This window comes from Cetorhinus maximus, chromosome 7, assembly GCF_964194155.1.
Source record: "Cetorhinus maximus chromosome 7, sCetMax3.hap1.1, whole genome shotgun sequence".
NCBI lineage: Eukaryota > Metazoa > Chordata > Chondrichthyes > Lamniformes > Cetorhinidae > Cetorhinus > Cetorhinus maximus.
The window spans coordinates 33,324,145-33,343,936 of NC_135885.1; the positions used below are offsets into that span (position 1 = coordinate 33,324,145).

Sequence of the window (19,792 nt, forward strand, 5' to 3'; positions counted from 1 at the left end):
ATTACAGACCATAAATAGAGGATGAAATATAGAAACAAATTAGAGGAAGCTGTAGGATCAGTAAGGCCCTAATAATGTGTGACTTTAATTATCCAAATGTAGACTGTTGTAAATATCAGTGGAAAAGAACAGAAGGGTTTTTATAATCTGTAGGGACTGCTTTCTAAATTAGCATGTCTGAAGTCTAACCTGGAAGGATTTAAGTTACAGGAAAATAAATGGGGCAAGTAGATAATATAAGAGTAAGGGGCATGCAGGAAACAGGGGCATATAAAAATTGAGAAGGAGAGGGTGCAGCCTACGATTGAGAAAAGGACTTGATTAGAAAAAGAACAATTTTGCACAATGAAAAGATAACTCACCCACCCGGCAATTTAGAAAATTGCCCAGGTATGTCCAGTGCACAAAAAGCAGGACACATACAACCCGGCCAATTACCGCCCCATCTGTCTGCTCTCGATCATCAGTAAAGCGATGGAAGGGACCCTCGAAGGTGCTATCAAGCGGCACTTGCTCAGCAATAACTTGCTCACTGATGCTCAGTTTGGATTCCGCCAGGGTTACTCAGCTCCTGAGGTCATTGCATCCTTAGTCCAAACATGGACAAAAGAGCTGAACTCCAGAGGTGAGGTGAGAGTGACTGCCCTTGACATCAAGGCAGTATTTGATCAAGTGTGGCAAGGAGCCCTAGCAAAGCTGGGGTTAATGTGAATAAGAGTAAAACTCTCCGCTGGTTGGAGTCATACCTAGCACAAAGGAAGATGGTTGTGGTGGTCGGTCATCTCAGCTCCAGGACATGACTGCACGAGTTCCTCAGGGTAGTGTCCATAGGCCCAACCATCTTCAGCTGCTTCATCAATGACCTTCCTTCCATCATAAGGTCAGAAGTGGAGATGTTCACTGATGATTGCACAATATTCAGCACTATTCATGACTCCTCAGATACTGAAGCAGTCCGTGTTCATATGCAGCAAGATCTGGACAACAATCAGGCTTGGGCTGATAAGTGCCAAGTAACATTTGTGCTACACAAGTGTCAGGCAATGTCTATCTCCAACAAGAGAGAATCCAACCATCTCCTCTTGACATTCAATGGCATTTCCATCGCTGAATCCCCCCCTATCAACATCCTGGGGGTTACCATTGACCAGAAACTGAACTGGACCAGCCATATAAATACTGTGGCTACAAAAAGTAGGTCAGAGACTGGGACTTCTGCTGAGAGTGACTCTCCTGCTGACTCCCCCAAGCCTGTCCATCACCTACAAGGTACAAGTATGATGGAATATTTTCCACTTGCTTGGGTGAGTGCAGCTCCAACAACACTTGAAGCATGACATCATCCAGGACAAAACAGCTCACTTGACTGGCATCCCAAAGGCCACTTTCAACATCCACTTCCTCCACCACTGATGCACAGTGGCAGCAGTGCATACCTTCTATAAGAAGCACTACGGTAATTCACCAAGACTCCTTGAACAGCACCTTCCAAACCTGCGACATCTACCACCTAGAAGGACAAGGGCAGCAAATGCACTGGAACACCACCACCTGCAAGTTCCTCTCCAAGCCACACGCCATCACTGACCCTCACTGTCACTGGGTCAAAATCCTTGAACTCCCTCCCTAACAGCACTGTATGTATACCCACACACATGGAATGCAGCGGTTCAAGAAGGCAGCTCACCACCACTTTCTCAAGAGCAATAAAAAGGCTGGCTTAGCCAGTGACACACACATCCTGTGAAAGCATAAATTAAAGATAAAGTGGAAAGCTAAAAAGACCGTTTTGACTGTAGCGAAACATTTGGAAATTTTCAAAATGAGGAAAAAGGATGTGCATTTGTATCGTGCCTTTCACAACCACAGAATGCTCCAAAGTGCTTTACAATCAATGAAGTACTTTCTTGAACTGTCATCATTGCTGTAGTCTGGAATATGAGTTTGTAGAATGCTTTTGCGACTGTTACCTGGAACATTTGGTGGCAGCCTTCCATCACTTAAGACATTATGTTTGCATCATGGTGGTCAACTCTGTGTTAAGTATTGCCTGCTGTGGCTCAAGAGACTCATACCGGCATGGTAGTCTCTGCTGCATTTTCTGCAGAGGAAGACAGTGGGCTGAGATGGTGCATGATTCGTTGGCCTCTGTTTTCTCTGGTCCCCCTTCTCGGCCAGCTGAGCTTCTCATTTCTGTTTGCCTCTTCCAAACAGGGGGCATCCAGGTCACAGCCGTCAGCGACTGTCTCTCAGTTGTCAGTGTCAATGTCTGCCATCTTCATATCTTTCTTAAAGGTGTCCTTGTACCGGAAGTAGGTGTGCCCAGGAGGTCGTGTGGATAGGAAGCAGAGAATGGGGATAAACGGGACCTTTTCAAGTTGGCAGGCTGTGACTAGTGGAGTGCCACAAGGATTAGTGCTGGGGCCTCAGCAATTTAAAATCTGTATTAATTACTTACACCAAGAAACCAAAAGTATTGTATCTAAGTTTGTTGATAATAAAAAGTTAGGTGGAACGGTAAGCTGTAGCAGGACAAAAATGGGCTCCAACAGATAGGTTTAGTGGGTGGGCAGCAAGCTGACAGATGGAGTATAATGTGAGGAAGTGTATGTGAGGTTATTCATTTTAGTGGTAAGAATAGAAAAGCAGATTTTTTTTTAATATGGCGTGAAACTTGTAAACGCTGATGCTCAGATAGACAAGGAACACAAAATTAGCATGCAGAAACAGCAGGCAACAAGGAAGGCCAGTGAAAGGTAAGCCTGAGGTTTGGGAGTGTTTTAGAATTCTGCAAAGGAGGACCAAGAGAGAAAATGAGAAAGGGAAAATAAAATGAGAGTAAATTAGCGAGAAACATAAGCTTCTCTAAGTATGTAAAAAGGAAAAGTACATCCCAGAGTGTAGAAAGAAGTGATTGTAGAGATAGTAAGTGTATTGGTGGTCATCTTTCAAAATTCTATAGACTCTGGAATGGTTCCCATTGGCTGGAAGGTAGCAAATGTAACCCCACTATTTAAGAAAGGAGGGAGAGAGAAAACTGGAAACTACAGACCAGTGAGACCAACATCAGTTGTAGGGAAAATGCTAGAATCTATAATAAAAGATGTGACAACAGAACGCCTCCAAAATAATGGTAGAATTGGGCAGAGTCAGCATTGATTTATGAAAGGGAAATCATGTTTAACAAAACTGTTGGAATTTTTTGAGGATGTAACTAGCAGAATAGATAAGGGGAAGCTGGCAGATGTGGTATATTAGATTTTCAGAAAGCTTTTGATAAGGTCCCACACAAGAGGTTACCAAACAAAATTAGAGCACGGGATTGGGAGGAATATACTGGCATGGATTGAGAACTGGTTAATGGACAGAAAACAGACAGCAGGAATTAATGGGTCATTTTCAGGTTGGCAGACCGTGGCTAGTGTGGGACGTGATGGTGTAGTGATATTGTCACTGGACTAGTAATCAAGAGACCCACCAGCGGGATAGACCGAGAAGAGGTGGCAGCACAGTGGTATACAGTTGGGAGGGAGTTGCCCTGGGACCTCTCAACATCAACTCTGGACCTCATGAATTCTCAACGCATCAGGTCAAACATGGGCAAGAAAACCCCCTGCGGATTACCATGTACTGCCCTCCCTCAGCTGATGAATCAGTGATCTTGCATGTTGAACACCACTTGGAGGAAACAGTGAGGGTGGCAAGGGTGCAGAATGTACTCTGAGTTGGGGACTTCAATGTCCATCACCAAGAATGGCTCGGCAGCAGCTCTACTGACCAAGCTGGCCGAGTCCTAAAGGACATAGCTGCTAGATAGGGTGTGTGGCAGGTGGTGAGGGAACCAACACGGGGGAAAAACATACTTGACCTCATCCTCACCAACCTGCCTGCCGCAGTTGCATCTGTCCATGACAGTATCGGTAGGAGTGACCACTGTACAGTCGTTGTGGAGACGAAGTCCCACCTTCACATTGAGGATACCCGCCATTATGTTGTGTGGCATTACCACCATGCTAAATGGATAGATTTTGAACAGATCGAGCAACTCAGGACTGGGCATCCATGAGGTGCTATGGGCCATCAGCAGCAGCAGAATTGTACTCAAACACAATCTGTAACCTCATGGCCTGGCATATCCCCCACTCAACCATTACCATCAAGCCAGGGGATCAATCCTGGTTCAATGAAGAGTGCAGGAGGGTATGCCAGGAGCAGCACCAGGCATACCTAAAAATGAGGTGTCAACCAGGTGAAGCTTCAACACAGGACTACTTGCATGCCAAGCAGTGTAAGCAGCAAGTGATAGACAGCTAAGCAATCCCACAACCAACGGATCAGATCTGCCACGTCCAATCGTGAATGGTGGTGGACAATTAAACAACTCACTGGAGGACGAGGCTCCACAAATATCCCCATACTCAATGGTGGGGGAGCCCAGCACATCAGCGCAAAAGATAAGGCTGAAGCATTTGCTACAATCTTCAGCCAGAAGTGCCCAGTGGATGATCCATCTCTGCCTCCTCCCTAAGTCCCCAGCATCACAGATGCCAGTCTTCAGCCAATTCAATTCACTCCACGTGATATCAAGAAACAGCTGAAGGCACTGGATACTGCAAAGGCTATGGGCCCTGACAATATTCCGGCAATAATACTGAAGACTTGTGCTCCAGAACTTGCCGCGTCCCTAGCCAAGCTGTTCAGTACAGCTCCAACACTGGGATCTACCCGGCTATGTGCAAAATTGCCCAGGCATGTTCTGTACACAAAAAGCAGGAAAAACCAACCTGGCCAATTACTGCTCCATCAGTCTACTTTCGATCATCAGTAAAGTAATGGAAGGGGTCATCAACAGTGCTATCAAATGACACTTGCTTAGCAATAACCTGCTCACTGATGCCAGTTTGGGTTCCGCCAGTACCACTTAGCTCCTGACCTGATCACAGCCTTGGTTAAAACATGGACAAAAGAGCTGAACTCCTGAGGTGAGGTGAAAGTGACTGCCCTTGACATAAAGGCAGCATTTGACCGAATGTGGCATCAAGGAGCCCTAGCAAAACTGGAGTCAATGGGAATCAGGGGGAAAACTCTCCACCGGTTGGAGTCATACCTAACACACAAAGGAGGATGGTTGTGGCTGTGGATGTTGGATGTCAGTCATCTCAGCTCCAGGACATGACTGTAAGAGTTTATCAGGCTACTGTTCTCAGTCCAACCATCTTCAGCTGCTTCAGCAATGACCTTCCTTCCATCATAAGGTCAGAAGTGGGGATGTTCACTGATGATTGCACAGTGTTCAGCACCATTCACGACTCATCAAATGCTGAAGCAGCCCATGTCCATATGCAGCAAGACCTGGACAATATCCAGGCTTGGGCTGACAAGTGGCAAATTACATTCGCGTCACACAAGTGTCAGGCAAAGACCATCTCCAACACGAGAGAATCTAACCATCATCGTCACTTGATTTTCAATGGCATTACCATCACTGAATCCCCCGCTATCAATATCCTGGGGGTTACCATTGACCAGAAACTGTACATTTAAATACTGTGGCTACAAGAGCAGGCCAGAGGCTAGGAATCCTGTGACGAGTAATTCACCTCCTGACTCCCCAAAGCCTGTCCATCATCTACAAGGCACAAGACAGGAATGTGTTGGAATACTCTCCACTAGCCTGGATGAGTGCAGCTCCCTCAAGAAGTTTGATACCATCCAAGATAAAGCAGCCCGCTTGATTGGCACCACATCCACAAACATTCACTCTCTCCACCACCAACACACAGTAGCAGCAGTGTGTACCATCTACAAGATGCACTACAGGAATTCACCAAGGCTCCTTCGACAGCATCTTCCAAACCCACTACGACAACCATCTTGAAGGACAAGGGCAGCAAATAGATGGGAATACCACCAGCTGGGGGTTCCCCTCCAAGACACTCTCCATCCTGACTTGGAAATATGTCGCCGTTCCTTCACTGTCGCCGGGTCAAAATCCTGGAACTCCCTTCCTAACAGCACTGTGGGTGTACCTACACCACATGGACTGCAGCGGTTCAAGAAGGCAGCTCATCATCACCTTCTCAAGGGCAACTAGGGATGGGCAATAAATGCTGGTCCAGCCAGTGAAGCCCACATCCCGTGAGTGAATTTAAAAAACCCACAAGGATCAGTGCTTGGGCCACAGCTATTCACAATCTATATCAATGGTTTGGATGTGGGGATTAAATGTAATATTTCCATTTGCTGATGACATAAAGCTAGGTGGAAGTATGAGTTGTGAGGAGGATGCAATGAACTTGGGGATTTGGAGAGGCTAAGTGAGTGGGCAAAGATTTGGCAGATGGAATACAGTGTGGAGAAAAGTGAGGTTATCCACTTTGGTGGGAAAAACAGAAGTACAGAGTATTTCTTGAATGGTGAGAGGCTGGGAAGTGTTGAAATTCAAAGGGACTTGAGTGTCTTTGTGCATGAGTCACTGAAAGCTAACATGTAGGTCCAACAAGCAGTAGGCAAATGGTATGTTGACTTTTGTTACAAGAGGATTTGAGTGTAAGAGTAAAGATGTCTTCTTGCAATTATATAGAGCTTTGGTAACACCATGCATGGAGTATTGTGTGTAGTTTTGGTCGTCTTACCCAAGGAAAGATATATTTGCCATAGATGGAGTGCAACAGAGGTTCATCAAAATAATTCCTGGGATGGAGGGATTATCCTATGAGGAACAATTAAATAGACTGGGCCTTTATTCTCTGGAGTTTAGAAGAATGAGAGGTGATCTCATTCAAACATACAAAATTCTTAGAGGGCTTGTAGGAAGGATATTTCCTTTGGCTGCATAATGGGCAGGGGGTGGATTTCTAGAACCAGGGGGACACAGTCTCAGAATGAGAGGCAGGCCATTTAGAACTAAGATGAGGAGGAATTTCTTCACTCAGAGTGGTGAATCTTTGGAATCCTCTACCCCAGAGGCCTGTGCAGGCTCAGTCATTGAGTGTGCTCGAGACTGAGATTGTTAGATTTCTACATATTAAAAGCATCAAGGGATACGGGAATAGTGCAGGAAAATGGTATTGAAGTAGAAGATCAGCCATGATCTCATTGAATGGCGGAACGGACTCGAAGGGCTGAATGGCCTTCTCCTGCTCCTATTTCTTATGTTCTTATTATGTTCAAATGGCATGCTGGACTTCATTGCAAGTGGATTGGCATACAAGAATAAGAAAGCCTTGCTACAATTTTATAGGACCTAAAGCATTTTTTCGGTGAGACTGTACCCAAAGTACTGTGCGCAGTTTGGTTCTTCATATTAAAAGAATAAACTTGCCTTGGAGCTTGTACCACAGGTTCACCAGTTTGTTTCCTGGAATGAGAATGTTTATCCTAAGTAAATTGGGCCTATACCCTCTGGAGTTTAGAAGAATGAGAGATTATCTCATTGAAACTTACAGCATTCTGAAGGGGCTTGAAAGGGTAGACATTAGGAGGCTGTTTTCCCTGACTGGGGAAGCTTGAGTACAGGGGCACATCTCAGGATAAAGGGTCAATCATTTAGGACTGAGATGAAAAATGTTTCACTCCACTCAAAGCATTGTGAAACTTTGGAATTGTATACTGTAGAGAGTTGTGGATGCTCCATCGTTAAATATATTCAAGATTGAGACTGATAAATTTCCTGATCTCTCATGGAATTGAAGGATATAGAAAGCGGGCAGGAAAATTAAGGCAGAAGATTGGCCAAGATCGTACTGAATGGTGGAGTAGGCTCAAGGGACCGTGTGGTCTACTCCTGCTCGTATTTCTTTTGTTGTTATGTTGCTAGTATCAACATTTTCAGGCAAAATCAAAATAGTGATTAATGGTGAAGAGGTCTGTAAGTGGCTACAGAAGGATGAAGAAAGACCAAGGAGTTCAGATGCACTAAACTTTAAAAGTAGAACAAGTTGATAAAGCTGTATTGAAAAGAAAGGACATCTAGGTTTTAAAACAAAGGCACAGCATAAAAGCAACAAAGCCTTGTTAAAATGAAAACAAAATGCTGGAAAAACCCAGGTCTGGCAGCATCTGTGGAACGAGAAACAGAGTTAATGTTTCAAGTCCAATATGACTGTACTTCGGAACCCAGTTAAAGTCTGGTTAAACCTTTACAGGTCATTGGCTGGGTAGCAGTTAGAAAGTTGTGTTCACTTTTGGGTGTACTACATCAGAAAGGATATCAAGATTGTGAAAAAGTACAGCATGCAAATGCTAATATGATACCAAGGGTGTGAAGTTTTAGTTATAAGCAGAGCCTTTAAAGTCTGATGCTCATTCCTCTGGAAAAGAATGTTAAGAGGAGGCCTCTAAATTATGTGAGGTTTTGACATTTTTGAGAGAGGTGCTATTTCTACTGGTCAGTGAGCTGGTAACTATAAAGTGTTAATTGAAGATTATTACCAAAAAAAACCTGAGAAGTCACAAGAAATGATTTTGCTCAGGAGGCTGCTAGATCTTGAGATGCCTTAGTCATGGGTGATCACTGCATAAATAGTCTTTAAAAGAGAAGTGGATAAATATTAAAATGAAACCTATTTATTGGTCCAAACATGGACACAACAGCAGAATTCTAGAGCTGAGATGACATCGAGGCAGCATTCGACCAACTGTGGGACCTAGTGGAACTGAAGACAATTGGGAACAGGAGAAAGCTCTTCAGTAGCTTGAGTCATATCTGGCATAAAGAAAGATAGTTGTTGCTGGAGGCTAATCATCTCAGCCTCAGGACATTGCTACAGGAGTTGCTCAGGTTAGTGTCCTAGACCCATCCATCTTCAGCTGCTTCATCAAGGACCTTTCCTCCATCATAATGAAGTCTGAAGTGAGGCTATTCCCTGCTGATTGCACAGAGTTCAGTTCCATTTGCCATTCCACAGTTAAATGAAACATTCATGCCTGCATGCACTAAGACTTGGATAACATCTAAACTTGGGTAAGTGCCAAGTAATGTTTGCATCACACAATTGCCAGGCATTGACCATCTTCAAAAAGAAGCAACGTAACAACCTTCCATTCATATCAGTGGCATTGCTGTAACTGAGTCCCCCCAACATCAACACCCTTGGGAGTACCATTGACTAGAAGCTCCACTGAAACAGCCTTGGCTACTAGAGCAAATCAGTAGCTTTGTAACCTGCACTCAGTGGCTCATCTCGTGAATCCCAAAAGCAGCTCTCCAACTATTAGGCATTAGTCAGAAGTGTGATGAAAGACTCACTACTTGGCTTAATAAGTACATTGGCAACAGCATGTATTCAGGGCAAAGTAGTCCACTTTATAGGTACCACTACCCTTATATCCAACCCATCCTCACTTGCATATCATGGATACAATGTGTACTATCTATAGAATGCACTGCAGCAGCTTACCAAGGCTTCTTTGGCAGCACATTGACCACTCAGAGGGACAATTGGAGCAGATGCATGGAACCACCACTGCAAGTCATGTACCATCCTAGGGGAGGCAATGGCGTAGTGGTATTGTCGCTGGACTAATAATCTAGAGACCCAGGGTAATGCTCTGGTTCAAATCCTGCCAATAAAAATCTGGAATTAAAAGTCTGATGATGACCATGAAACCAATATTGATTATTGTAAAAACCCATCTGGGTCACTAATGTTCTTTAGGGAAGTAAATCTGCCATCCTTACCTGGTCTGGCCTATATCTTGATTCTTAAATGCCCTCTGAAAGGGCAATTAGGGGTGGGCAATAAATGCTGTGGCCAGTGATGCCCACATTCCCTCATTATCGCTGGATCAAAACCTTGGATCTTCCAGCAGGATAGACAAAATGATCCTCCTGTGCTCCAAGACTCTATCTTTGATATTTTTGTATCAAAGATGTGAAATATCCATGATGATTAAAACTCCTAATTGTCAGTAGATCAGGAGCCAATCAGAAAGTTCAAATCAATTAAATGGGCCAAATGGGCCCTCTAATTTTTCCCTTGCAATAGCAACTCCAAAATATGGCCAACAACTCTATGGGAGATCTATTAACATAGATTAAACTTCTGTAATAAAAGTTTTAAAACTAACAATTTTCTGAAACGCTGTATTCGGTGATACTGCTACTGGAGAGGACGCATTTCCTGCCCACGTGCAGATACAGTGCCTGTATTAAATATATGGCTCACGTCTCTTAATATGCCACATAACTGCATACAATGCTTAATCTCCAATAATCTTTCTCCATTCTCGTTACATTTACTATGGTTAATCGCCAGCCTTTCAATAATGTTTGAAACCTTAATACAGACAACCTGAGCTGTTGCTTCTCAGCCTTTGACCACAGAGAGCCCGGCCCTGGGGGCAGCAACACTGAATCTAGTAGCTGGTGCTACTGGTCACACAGGAAGGGAATGGCAGCCAGACCTCACCAGGGCCCCGATCCCTGGCCTCCCCAGCATTGGGTCGGCACTGATGATCTTTCTGGGGAACACCGGCCCAGCTCCAGTGCCAGCTGTGGCTTTCCAGTCTCAGTGGTCCTGAGAACCACAACCAATGACATTGAGTGGCCCAGAGGTAGCAACTTAGCCGTTGGAGGCAGGGTCCGGGTAATATAGCATACCCAACCAATCGGGAAAATTGTGCACGCAGGAGTGGATGCGAGGCGAGTGTACAGGGAGACATTTCGCTTCAAGTTGTTGGGCAAGTTGCCAGGTGAGAACGCATGCATACATTTGGCGCTAAGTCGAAAGCAGGCTGTAGTGTTCCTCAAATGGTATGATAGCACATGCACAAAACAGAAACCAATTGTGTAAAGAAATCCACTGGTACACCAATGAATGATGAATGGGCCAACATCAGGTTTGCACATGTGCAAGCAGACCACTTTTTATGTGACACTTTTGCACAGGTGCACTGTTTCTAATGCCATCTGCTTTTCAACTATGCAAAAAGCTATCATTATTATAGTCAGTAGATAGAGAAGATTTTCATCCCATCTGTCTCATCAGATTAAAACCAAAGTGAAATGCTATTGTACTGATCCACTGCCTGCATGCAGCCTCCCATCGGAATTAATTTGTAAATGGCACTATCTCCCTTTGTTTTTAGCCAGCCTTGCTGAATGAAAAGGAATGCGCAAAAATGCTTACTGATTCCACCCCAACTCCCCCCCAGGATTGGCTGCATGGAAAGTTCAAATACAGGAAAAGTAGTAACTAGTGTAGCATAAAGCTGAGGGAGCTTGATAATGCCCAGTTCCTTTCAGGTTTTCTGGTGGCCTCTCCAACCCAAATTTGTTTGGCTAGAGAATCCACAATCCCACCTCATTGCCAGACTCTGATATCTTTGCAGGACAAAAGAGACAGTGTTGTCACATGGAAGTCAAGTACCCAACTAAACTGGTTTATTCGGGAATATATATATTTATTATATATACACATACACAAACACACATACACAAATGGCCACAAGAGGGTGCTATTACACACTGAAAGCTCTAATTTCATTCTGGGCAAGTTTTGAACAGTGGGCTGAGTGCAAACCAGAAAACAGACCTGGGTCTCACTTCCCACCCGATTTACTGACCCGCTGATAAACAGGTTTACTTCTGGAGCACAGTTCACTGGGTTGGCAAAGAGCCTTTTTAAAGTGGAAATTGTCTTTGTAAAGTGATTATACTTTGAAGAAATTGATTCAACATGTGTCAAAGCAAGTCTCAGGGCTCTCTCGGGCTTCCAGGGAGGTTGTGCTGGAAAAGGGCGAGATGAGGAGAGAAGTTTTGTTTCCAGTCAGTGCCTGTACTACCTTCCAAAAGAAGGCCACAACAATTACAATTTTAAAAAGAAAACATTTCTATTTATATGGATAAAAACAAAAAACTACTGCGGATGCTGGAAATCCAAAACAAAAACAGAATTACCTGGAAAAACTCAGCAGGTCTGGCAGCATCGGCGCAGAAGAAAAGAGTTGACGTTTCGAGTCCTCATGACCCTTCAGCAGAGGAAGTCTGCTGAAGGGTCATGAGGACTCGAAACGTCAACTCTTTTCTTCTCCGCCGATGCTGCCAGACCTGCTGAGTTTTTCCAGGTAATTCTTTTTTTGTTTTCTATTTATATGGAGCCTTTCATGACTTGTCAATGGAATTGTCAACTCTGGGAGCATCCAAGCGCTTCAGTTATCTCACAGGAGTGGCAAAGGTGAGTTCAGCTCTTTGTTTCTTCAACTCTCTCAGTAACACAGGGCAACCGCCCCCTGCTCCAGATGGCAGCAGGTCCTGTTGTATTAGGCATCGCAGGTCAATGCAGGCCTCCTGCAGTGCTACTCAAAAAAAGTAACTCTTGGCCTGCAGACACTACAGGCTGAGTAAGGCCTTCTACGAACAACTCCCCTCATCTGCTGCCTTCTAACGGGCAGCGCTGATGCTTGTCCTCATTCCTCAGGCTCCTGTTATAATGCTGCTTGTCTTCCTCCAATGGTTCATCCATCCAAAGAGATGAAGCCAAAACAGCTGTTACGATGAGCAGTGAGCATTTAATGAGGGTAGTTAAGGGGCAAAACTCAAAGCAAATTGGAAGTGCAGAACTGGCTTGAAAATAAACAACTCCCAATTGCATGCAGATGCGAGTAACTGAAGAGCTTGAAGGTGAGTGTACCTTTGAATGCATCTCCCATTCAGTTTATGAAACCAAGATCTGGAGCATTTTCCACGAGGCTGGACATCTGCGTAAGCTGCAAATGACATAATCGGCCCACTATTTCATTTTAACCATAAGGCACCTGCCACTCTCCGGCAGGATGTAGTTATAATCTGAGTCATCACATTAAAAGTGAGAGTTGGCAGATTCTAACAGGAACAGGAGAGAGTCAATTTTACTAATACTTACTGCTCACCCGATCCATTCTTGCTGGATAGTTTGGGTTAAAATTTTCCCTAATTGTTGACTTGGATTATGTGCTTCCATCTCTGAAGTGGCCCTTAACCCCATGACATTCTGACTCAAAGGCAAAGTGTGCTACCATCAAGCTAAATTTAAAGTTAATCGCAGATATATCATTTAGAGTATATATGAAAATAACTTTGACCTAAAACCACTTTCGACTTAAGGATACAAAAATTGATGTCACAGTAATGGTGAGGCTAATACCACTCACCTTTATTTAACTACAAATGTCACAGCGACATCAGGCAAGGGAAAATGTGTGATAAACAAGGGAGTTGCTCCAGCATTAAGTTTGCAAAAACAGCATCTCACTGTCTGGCTCCCACTTCAAATGCTTTGAGTGGCATGAGATTGCTGTACTTGTGCTGTTGATAGGAACTGAACTCGCCGTAGAAAATTAAATAAAATCATTTCAAGTCTAAGTGCCCATTTAATGACATGCTAAGTATTAATGGTTGGCTCTATGGTTAAGTACAATCAGTGATAACTACTTAGACGTATCACAGAATTAGAAATTTATGAATCATGCAGCAAAGGAGGAGACTGTTTTGCCTACCATATCTACGCCAGCTCTTTGAAAGAGTTATCCAATTAGTGCACTTCCCCATAGCCCTGCAGCTTTTTTTTTCCTTTTCAACTTTATAGCAATTCCCTTTTGCAAACTACTATTTGAACCTGCTTCCGTCATCCTTCCAAATGGAGCGTTGAAGATAATAGATGAAAATCACCTCCCTGGGTTAAGTTTAATTTTCAACAATATACTTTTTGGTGGGCCCATCTGAATTTCACCTCTCATTAATCAACAAGCACATTGGAATAATGTCAGTGAAGGGGGTTTCCTTGCTTTTCACCTGCTTCATATCACTGACGTGAGTAAGATTGGTCACTTTCACCAAGTATGGCATAATAGAAACTGGGGGAAAAAAAAAGGTGCCAGATTAATTGATCTCTGGCATGGCAGCAGATGCGGTTGCCGTAGTTGTTACCAAGCTAAGTGAGAGTTCTTTTTCCTGACCACTAATCTGATGAGAACAGGATCAACTTCAGCTATGATGTAACCACTGTTGAATGGCCTATCAATATTGAGTATCTGGAAGTCTTAAGTTCACATGTGATATTGGGGGGATCTGATGGCATTTATGGAATCTTCAGAAGAAAAGAGAAGGCCTGGACACTTGGGATCAATTTCGAGAAAGTTCAATTTATCAGGCACAAACATTATAAAATTTTAAAAAGTAACAAGTTTAAAAATATATAGTCATACGGTGACCTGTAGATAAAGAAGGGACATTTTCTACATGTTGGGCATATATATTGGGGGAATATGGAAATCTAGCCCATGTTTTTTTTTATGGACGAAGAATTGGTGATGGAGGTTAGATAATTTCCAGATACGCTTGCAGGCATATGCCAAGTGTGCTGAAATGGAATACCCCCTGTACAGTTAACACCATTAAAACAATTAAAAAATGCTGAAAATCTGAAAGAAAAATAGAAAATGGTGGAAAAGGTAGCAGGTGAGTCAGTATCTGTGCAGAAAGCAAATAAGCTAAAATTTTCAGGCGTATAAACCCTTTGTTAGAATTGCTTACCGTAGTTACCTTCTCCTTTGAATAGGCTTGTGATGTCTTAAAGCCAAGTGTAATGCAAAATGATGAAGTCTCCTTAAGAATGATGTTTAATGTATATTTAGTATAGGAATCACAAGCTTCATCTGCTCATATATTGAATGGTAAAAATACTGCACCAAATGTACGAGTGGCAGGGGAATATTGTTCATGATGATTAGAAAAAGAGTAATAAAAAAGTCAGTTAAAGTGTCTTGATAAGACCATAAGACATAGGAGCAGAAGTTGGCCATTCGGCCCATCGAGTCTGCTCCGCCATTCAATGAGATCATGGCTGATCTGACAATCCTCAACTCCACTTTCCTGCCTTTTTCCCATAGCCCTTGATTCCCTTACTGATTAAAAATCTAACTCAATCTTGAATATACTTAACAACCCAGTCTCTGTGGTAAAGAATTCCACGGATTCACTACCCTCTGAGAGAAGAAATTCCTCCCCATCTCTGTGTTAAGTGGGCCACCCCTTACTCTGAGGATATTCCCTCTGGTCCTAGACTCTCCCAGAAGGGGAAATAGCCTCTCAGCATCCACCCTGTCAAGCCCCCTAAGAATCTTATATGTTTCAATAAGGTCGTCTCTCATTCTTCTAAACTCCAATGAGTACAGGCCCAACCTACTCGACCTCTCCTCATGAGAAAATCCCTCCATACCCGGGATCAACCTGGTGAACCTTCTCTGGACTGCCTCCAATGCCAGTATATCTTTCCTTAGATAAGGGAACAAAACTGTTCACACTATTCTAGGTGTGGCCCAACTAGTGCCTTATATTGTTTTAGCAAGACTTCCCTATTTTTATACTCCATTCCCTTTGAAATAAAGACCAACATTCTATTCGCATCTGTTCTGATGATGCCACTTTCAAAAACAGTTCCTCTGACATGTCTTCCTTAACCGAGGTTTTCCACCCACAGTGGTTGACAGGGCCCTCGACCGTGTCCGGCCCATCTCCCGCGCATCCGCCCTCACACCTTCCTCTCCCTCCCAGAAACATGATAGGGTCCCTCTTTTCCTCACTTATCACCCCACCAGCCTCCGCATTCAAAGGATCATCCTCTGCCATTTCTGCCAACTCCAGCATGATGCCACCACCAAACACATCTTCCCTTCACCATCCCCCCCCCCCCCCCCCCCCACCCCCGGCGGCATTCTGCAGGGACCGTTCCCTCCGGGACACCCTGGTCCACTCCTCAATCACCCCCTACACCTCAACCCCCTCCCACGGCACCTTCCCATGCAACCGCAGAAGGTGCAACACCTGCCCCTTCACTTCCCCTCTCCTCACCGTCCAAGGGCCGAAACACTCCTTTCAAGTGAAGCAGCATTTCACTTGCACTTCCCTCAACTTAGTCTACTGCATTTGTTGCTCCCAATGCGGTTTTATCTACATTGGAGAGACCAAACGCAGACTGGGTGACTGCTTTGCAGAACACCTTCGGTCTGTCCGCAAGCATTGCCCAGACCTCCCTGTCGCTTGCCATTTCAACACTCCACCCTGCTCTCATGCCCACATGTCCGTCCTTGGCCTGCTGCATTGTTCCAGTGAAGCTCAATGCAAACTGGAGGAACAGCACCTCATCTTCCGACTAGGCACTTTACAGCCTTCCGGACTGAATATTGAGTTCAACAATTTTAGATCATGAACTCTCTCCTCCATCCCCACCCCCTTTCTGATCCCCCCCTTTTTTTCCCCCAATAATTTGTATAGATTTTTCTTCTCCCACCTATTTCCATTATTTTTAAATGTATTCCCATCCATTGTTTTATCTCTACCTTTTAGCCTTTTTCGATTCCTTCACCCCACCCCACCCCGACTAGGGTTATCTGTACCTTGCTTGTCCTGCTTTCTACCCTTAATTAGCACATTCCTTAGATAATATCACCACCTTCAACACCTCTTTGCCTTTTGTCTGTGACATCTTTTGGTTATCTCCACCTATCACTGGCTCTACTTGTCCCACCGCCCCCTTAAACCAGCTTATATTTCACCTCTCTTCTATTTTTACTTAGTTCTGTTGAAGGGCCATTCGGACTCAAAACGTTAACTGTGTTCCTCTCCGCAGATGCTGCCAGACTTGCTGAGTTTTTCCAGATATTTTTGTTTTGGATTTCCAGCATCCGCAGTTTTTAGCTTTTATTCTATTTGCCTTCCCTATTACCTGTTGAACTTGTATGCTAGCTTTTTGTGATTCATGCACGAGGACCCCCAAATCCCGCTGTGTCGCAGCTTTCTGCAGTCTTTCTCCATTTAAATAACATTCAGCTCCTCTATCCTTCCTGCCAAAGTGCATAACCTCATATTTTCTCACATTATATTCCATTTGCCAAGTTTTTGCCCACTCACTTAACCTGTCTATATCCCTCTGTCGACTCCTCGTGTCATCCTCACCGCTTGCCTTCCCACCTGTTTTGTGTCACCTGCAAACTTGGTGATAGTATGTTCACTTTCCTCATCCAAGTCATTAATATATATTGTAAATAATTGTGGCCCCAGCACTGATCCCTGTGGCATTCCACTTGTTACAAGTTGCTATCCTAAAAATGTCCCCCTTATCCCAACTGTCTGTCCTCTATTAGTTAGCCAATCCTCTATCCATGCTGATATACTACCCCCAACACCATTGTATTTCATTAAAAAAGTAAACACAATGGTAATCTGGCATCAGATGGGGACTCTAACAGATTGCACATTTATGCTGAGTAGAATCTGTGCTTTTAGTTCAGGGATTTGCTTTGTCAATGGTGCTGTAGTGAAGCCTAAAATTCTGTTTTTACTGAGATTTTGTAGCAGTGATGGTGAAAGACAGGACTTAGCAACAGAAAGATTTAAATGCACGGAAAGTGGAATAAAATGTTGAAACCACAATATTCAATTTGCCATTCCACAGCTTATTTTTCCTTTACGTTGAAGTTAATTGGAAAGAAAATCGGTTGGGTTCTACATGCCCACCCTCTTGTTGTCTGTATGACTCTGATGGACTCTACCTGACCTATTTATCCTTCTCGCTGTTGCAGGTGATGTGCCTTCAGGATTTTTTTGGTGATGATGACATTTTTGTTGCCTGTGGTCCTGAGAAGTTCCGCTATGCACAGGATGACTTCTCACTGGATGAAAATGGTAAGTTTCTTCTGGCATATAAATTGAAGCTTTACAAAAATGAGCAAAATGTTAGGTTACATTGCCAGGAAAACAAAGATTGTGACTGTAGCTGGGCATAATACTCTCAGCTGTATCCCCAAAAAGCATTACCCATTCAAAGGGATGTAGAAGAGTGAAGGTGGAATGAAAGAACCACAGCTATTTATTTAATGGCATTTATTAATGATTCAAGTTCGATGGCACCATTATTTCTCCACACAACTCATTCCAGCTAACCGTACAGTATAACATAGTTTTCAAGTCTTAACTCATAAACTGTACTTGAATTCTTGTCTTCTCTTTTAAATAACTGTATGCCACCTAAGTCAGTTCATGATTATTTCTGCAACATTTATTAAATCTTCATTATTTGAAATATTTTTCATGTCTGGATACACAATCAGTTTGCCGTGATACATAAATCATGCTGCCGCATTGATTTTTCTTTTCTCTTTCTAGTTGGCCCCCAGTCCAAAGATGCTGCCTGATTCTGGCACTGAGTTTTACAGGAACTGACAGCCCTTTCATATAACCACTTTGCCCAAGTGACTGTTCTTTGTGTAAGCATAGATAATGAGGCTATATTACCTTCTGCAACCGACCCTCCTGCCCTCACCCAATGTCCACTTTCCAGCAGGAGTTACTGAATAGCAATTGGAGGCAGAGATTGATTTTTCCCCCCCCCCCCTAATCTGGGAATGCCAAGATGGGCTAGAGCCCGCAGTACTCAGCTGTTCAAGCATGTACTAGTGCTCAAACCGAGGGCTTTTCTGGTCTGTATGTTTCAGTGTCAGTTCCTGAGCTCTCAGGAATGTCCTCATACTTCTCCCAAGCTGAAATTCTAAGGAAACTCTGCCACGGTAGCTCTGGCAGAAAGCTGGAGAAAGCCCCTGAAGAACAGTGAAGGCGTGTTTTCACTCTTTCCCAAATTTTCCCCTGAGTTTCCTCTTTTTGCCACGCAAGGGATATAACCTCCATCTGACCTTTACAAGACAAATGATGCTGATATAGCATGCATGAAAGGAGAAGCTGTTACATTACCTCTTGCTAAGATATTTTGACCTCAGCAGCAGGAGAATTAACAAAAGCAAAAGAAAACCGTACACTCTTTAACATCGACATTCATTAGCAGTTTTTGTTGCTAGCTTGCCTGACTAAGGAGGCAATGCCACATCACCTTCCACTTAGGACAATGTGCATTATTTTGAATCATCTTACTGCTTCATTTCAAATGATGACGCCTGGTCTTAACTTAATAAACCACAAGAGTAGATTAGTTTAAAAACAAAAAACTGCGGATGCTGGAAATCCAAAACAAAAACAGAAATACCTGGAAAAAGATTCGTTTGCTGGCTCTCCAAATTTCCTGATATTAGAATTGGAACAGTGTTTATAAATTTGTAATAAATATGCTGGAAATATTCAGCAGATTAGGCAGCATCTGTGGAGCGAGAAACAAGACTTAACATTTCAGGTCAAAGACCTTCATCATTTCTTTTGTCCTCCTCTTAGTAAAACCTGATGGTACAGCAGAAGAGGCCAAAAAAGGTAAGCCTGTTAATTATTCTGTAGTTCAGGAAGGAGCAGGAGTGCTTCTCCAGGCTTCCCATGAATAATTGAAGGTTGAGCTGTTCCCAGCTGTTGATCGCAGTCCCAAACCTACCTTTACCAGGCTGCCTGACACTGCACTGGTCCAGAGCTGGTAATCTGCAGTGGGATGCTTGGTCTGCCCTCCAAACTGACCAGGCCTCCCACGGGAAGGACCAGCCAGCCAGACCAGCCACTCCACTGTCCAACTGCCTGATGGTAAACATCCAGTCTAAAGATTTACAGCTGAAACTAAGGAGATTAGGTTTAGCTTAAGCGTCCTTTGCTACAAAGAGCTTATTCTTCTGTATATAAGACATGCTAGTGAATTTGAACCAAAAGAAAAAGTGGGGTTCCTTCTTTTAAAAGTATTTCTTTTATCTGTGCTTGAAAAAAATTTAGGCACAAATCTATCACTTACCTGTTATAAATTAATTATATGGCCTATCTGAGACCACCATTTTAAGTTTCCTACCCTCTTGGCTACAATGATGTCAGTCACAAGAACAAGCTACTTGT

The 19,792-nt window shown here is 43.5% G+C and overlaps 1 protein-coding gene across 2 annotated transcripts in view; it reads left to right on the top strand.

Moving 5' to 3' along the window:
- dclk1a (doublecortin-like kinase 1a) overlaps window positions 1–19,792 on the top strand; it is a 317,723-nt gene that overhangs the window by 148,287 nt on the left and 149,644 nt on the right. Inside the window, exons 1-2 of one of the 2 annotated variants that reach the window (XM_078545312.1) lie at window positions 12,104–12,179; window positions 17,563–17,665. In XM_078545312.1, the coding sequence (XP_078401438.1) occupies window positions 12,120–12,179; window positions 17,563–17,665 (163 nt within the window). In that variant the 5' untranslated portion in view covers window positions 12,104–12,119. Of the gene's footprint in view, window positions 1–12,103; window positions 12,180–17,562; window positions 17,666–19,792 lie in introns of those variants that run through there. The other variant, XM_078545311.1, reaches the window with a different exon arrangement.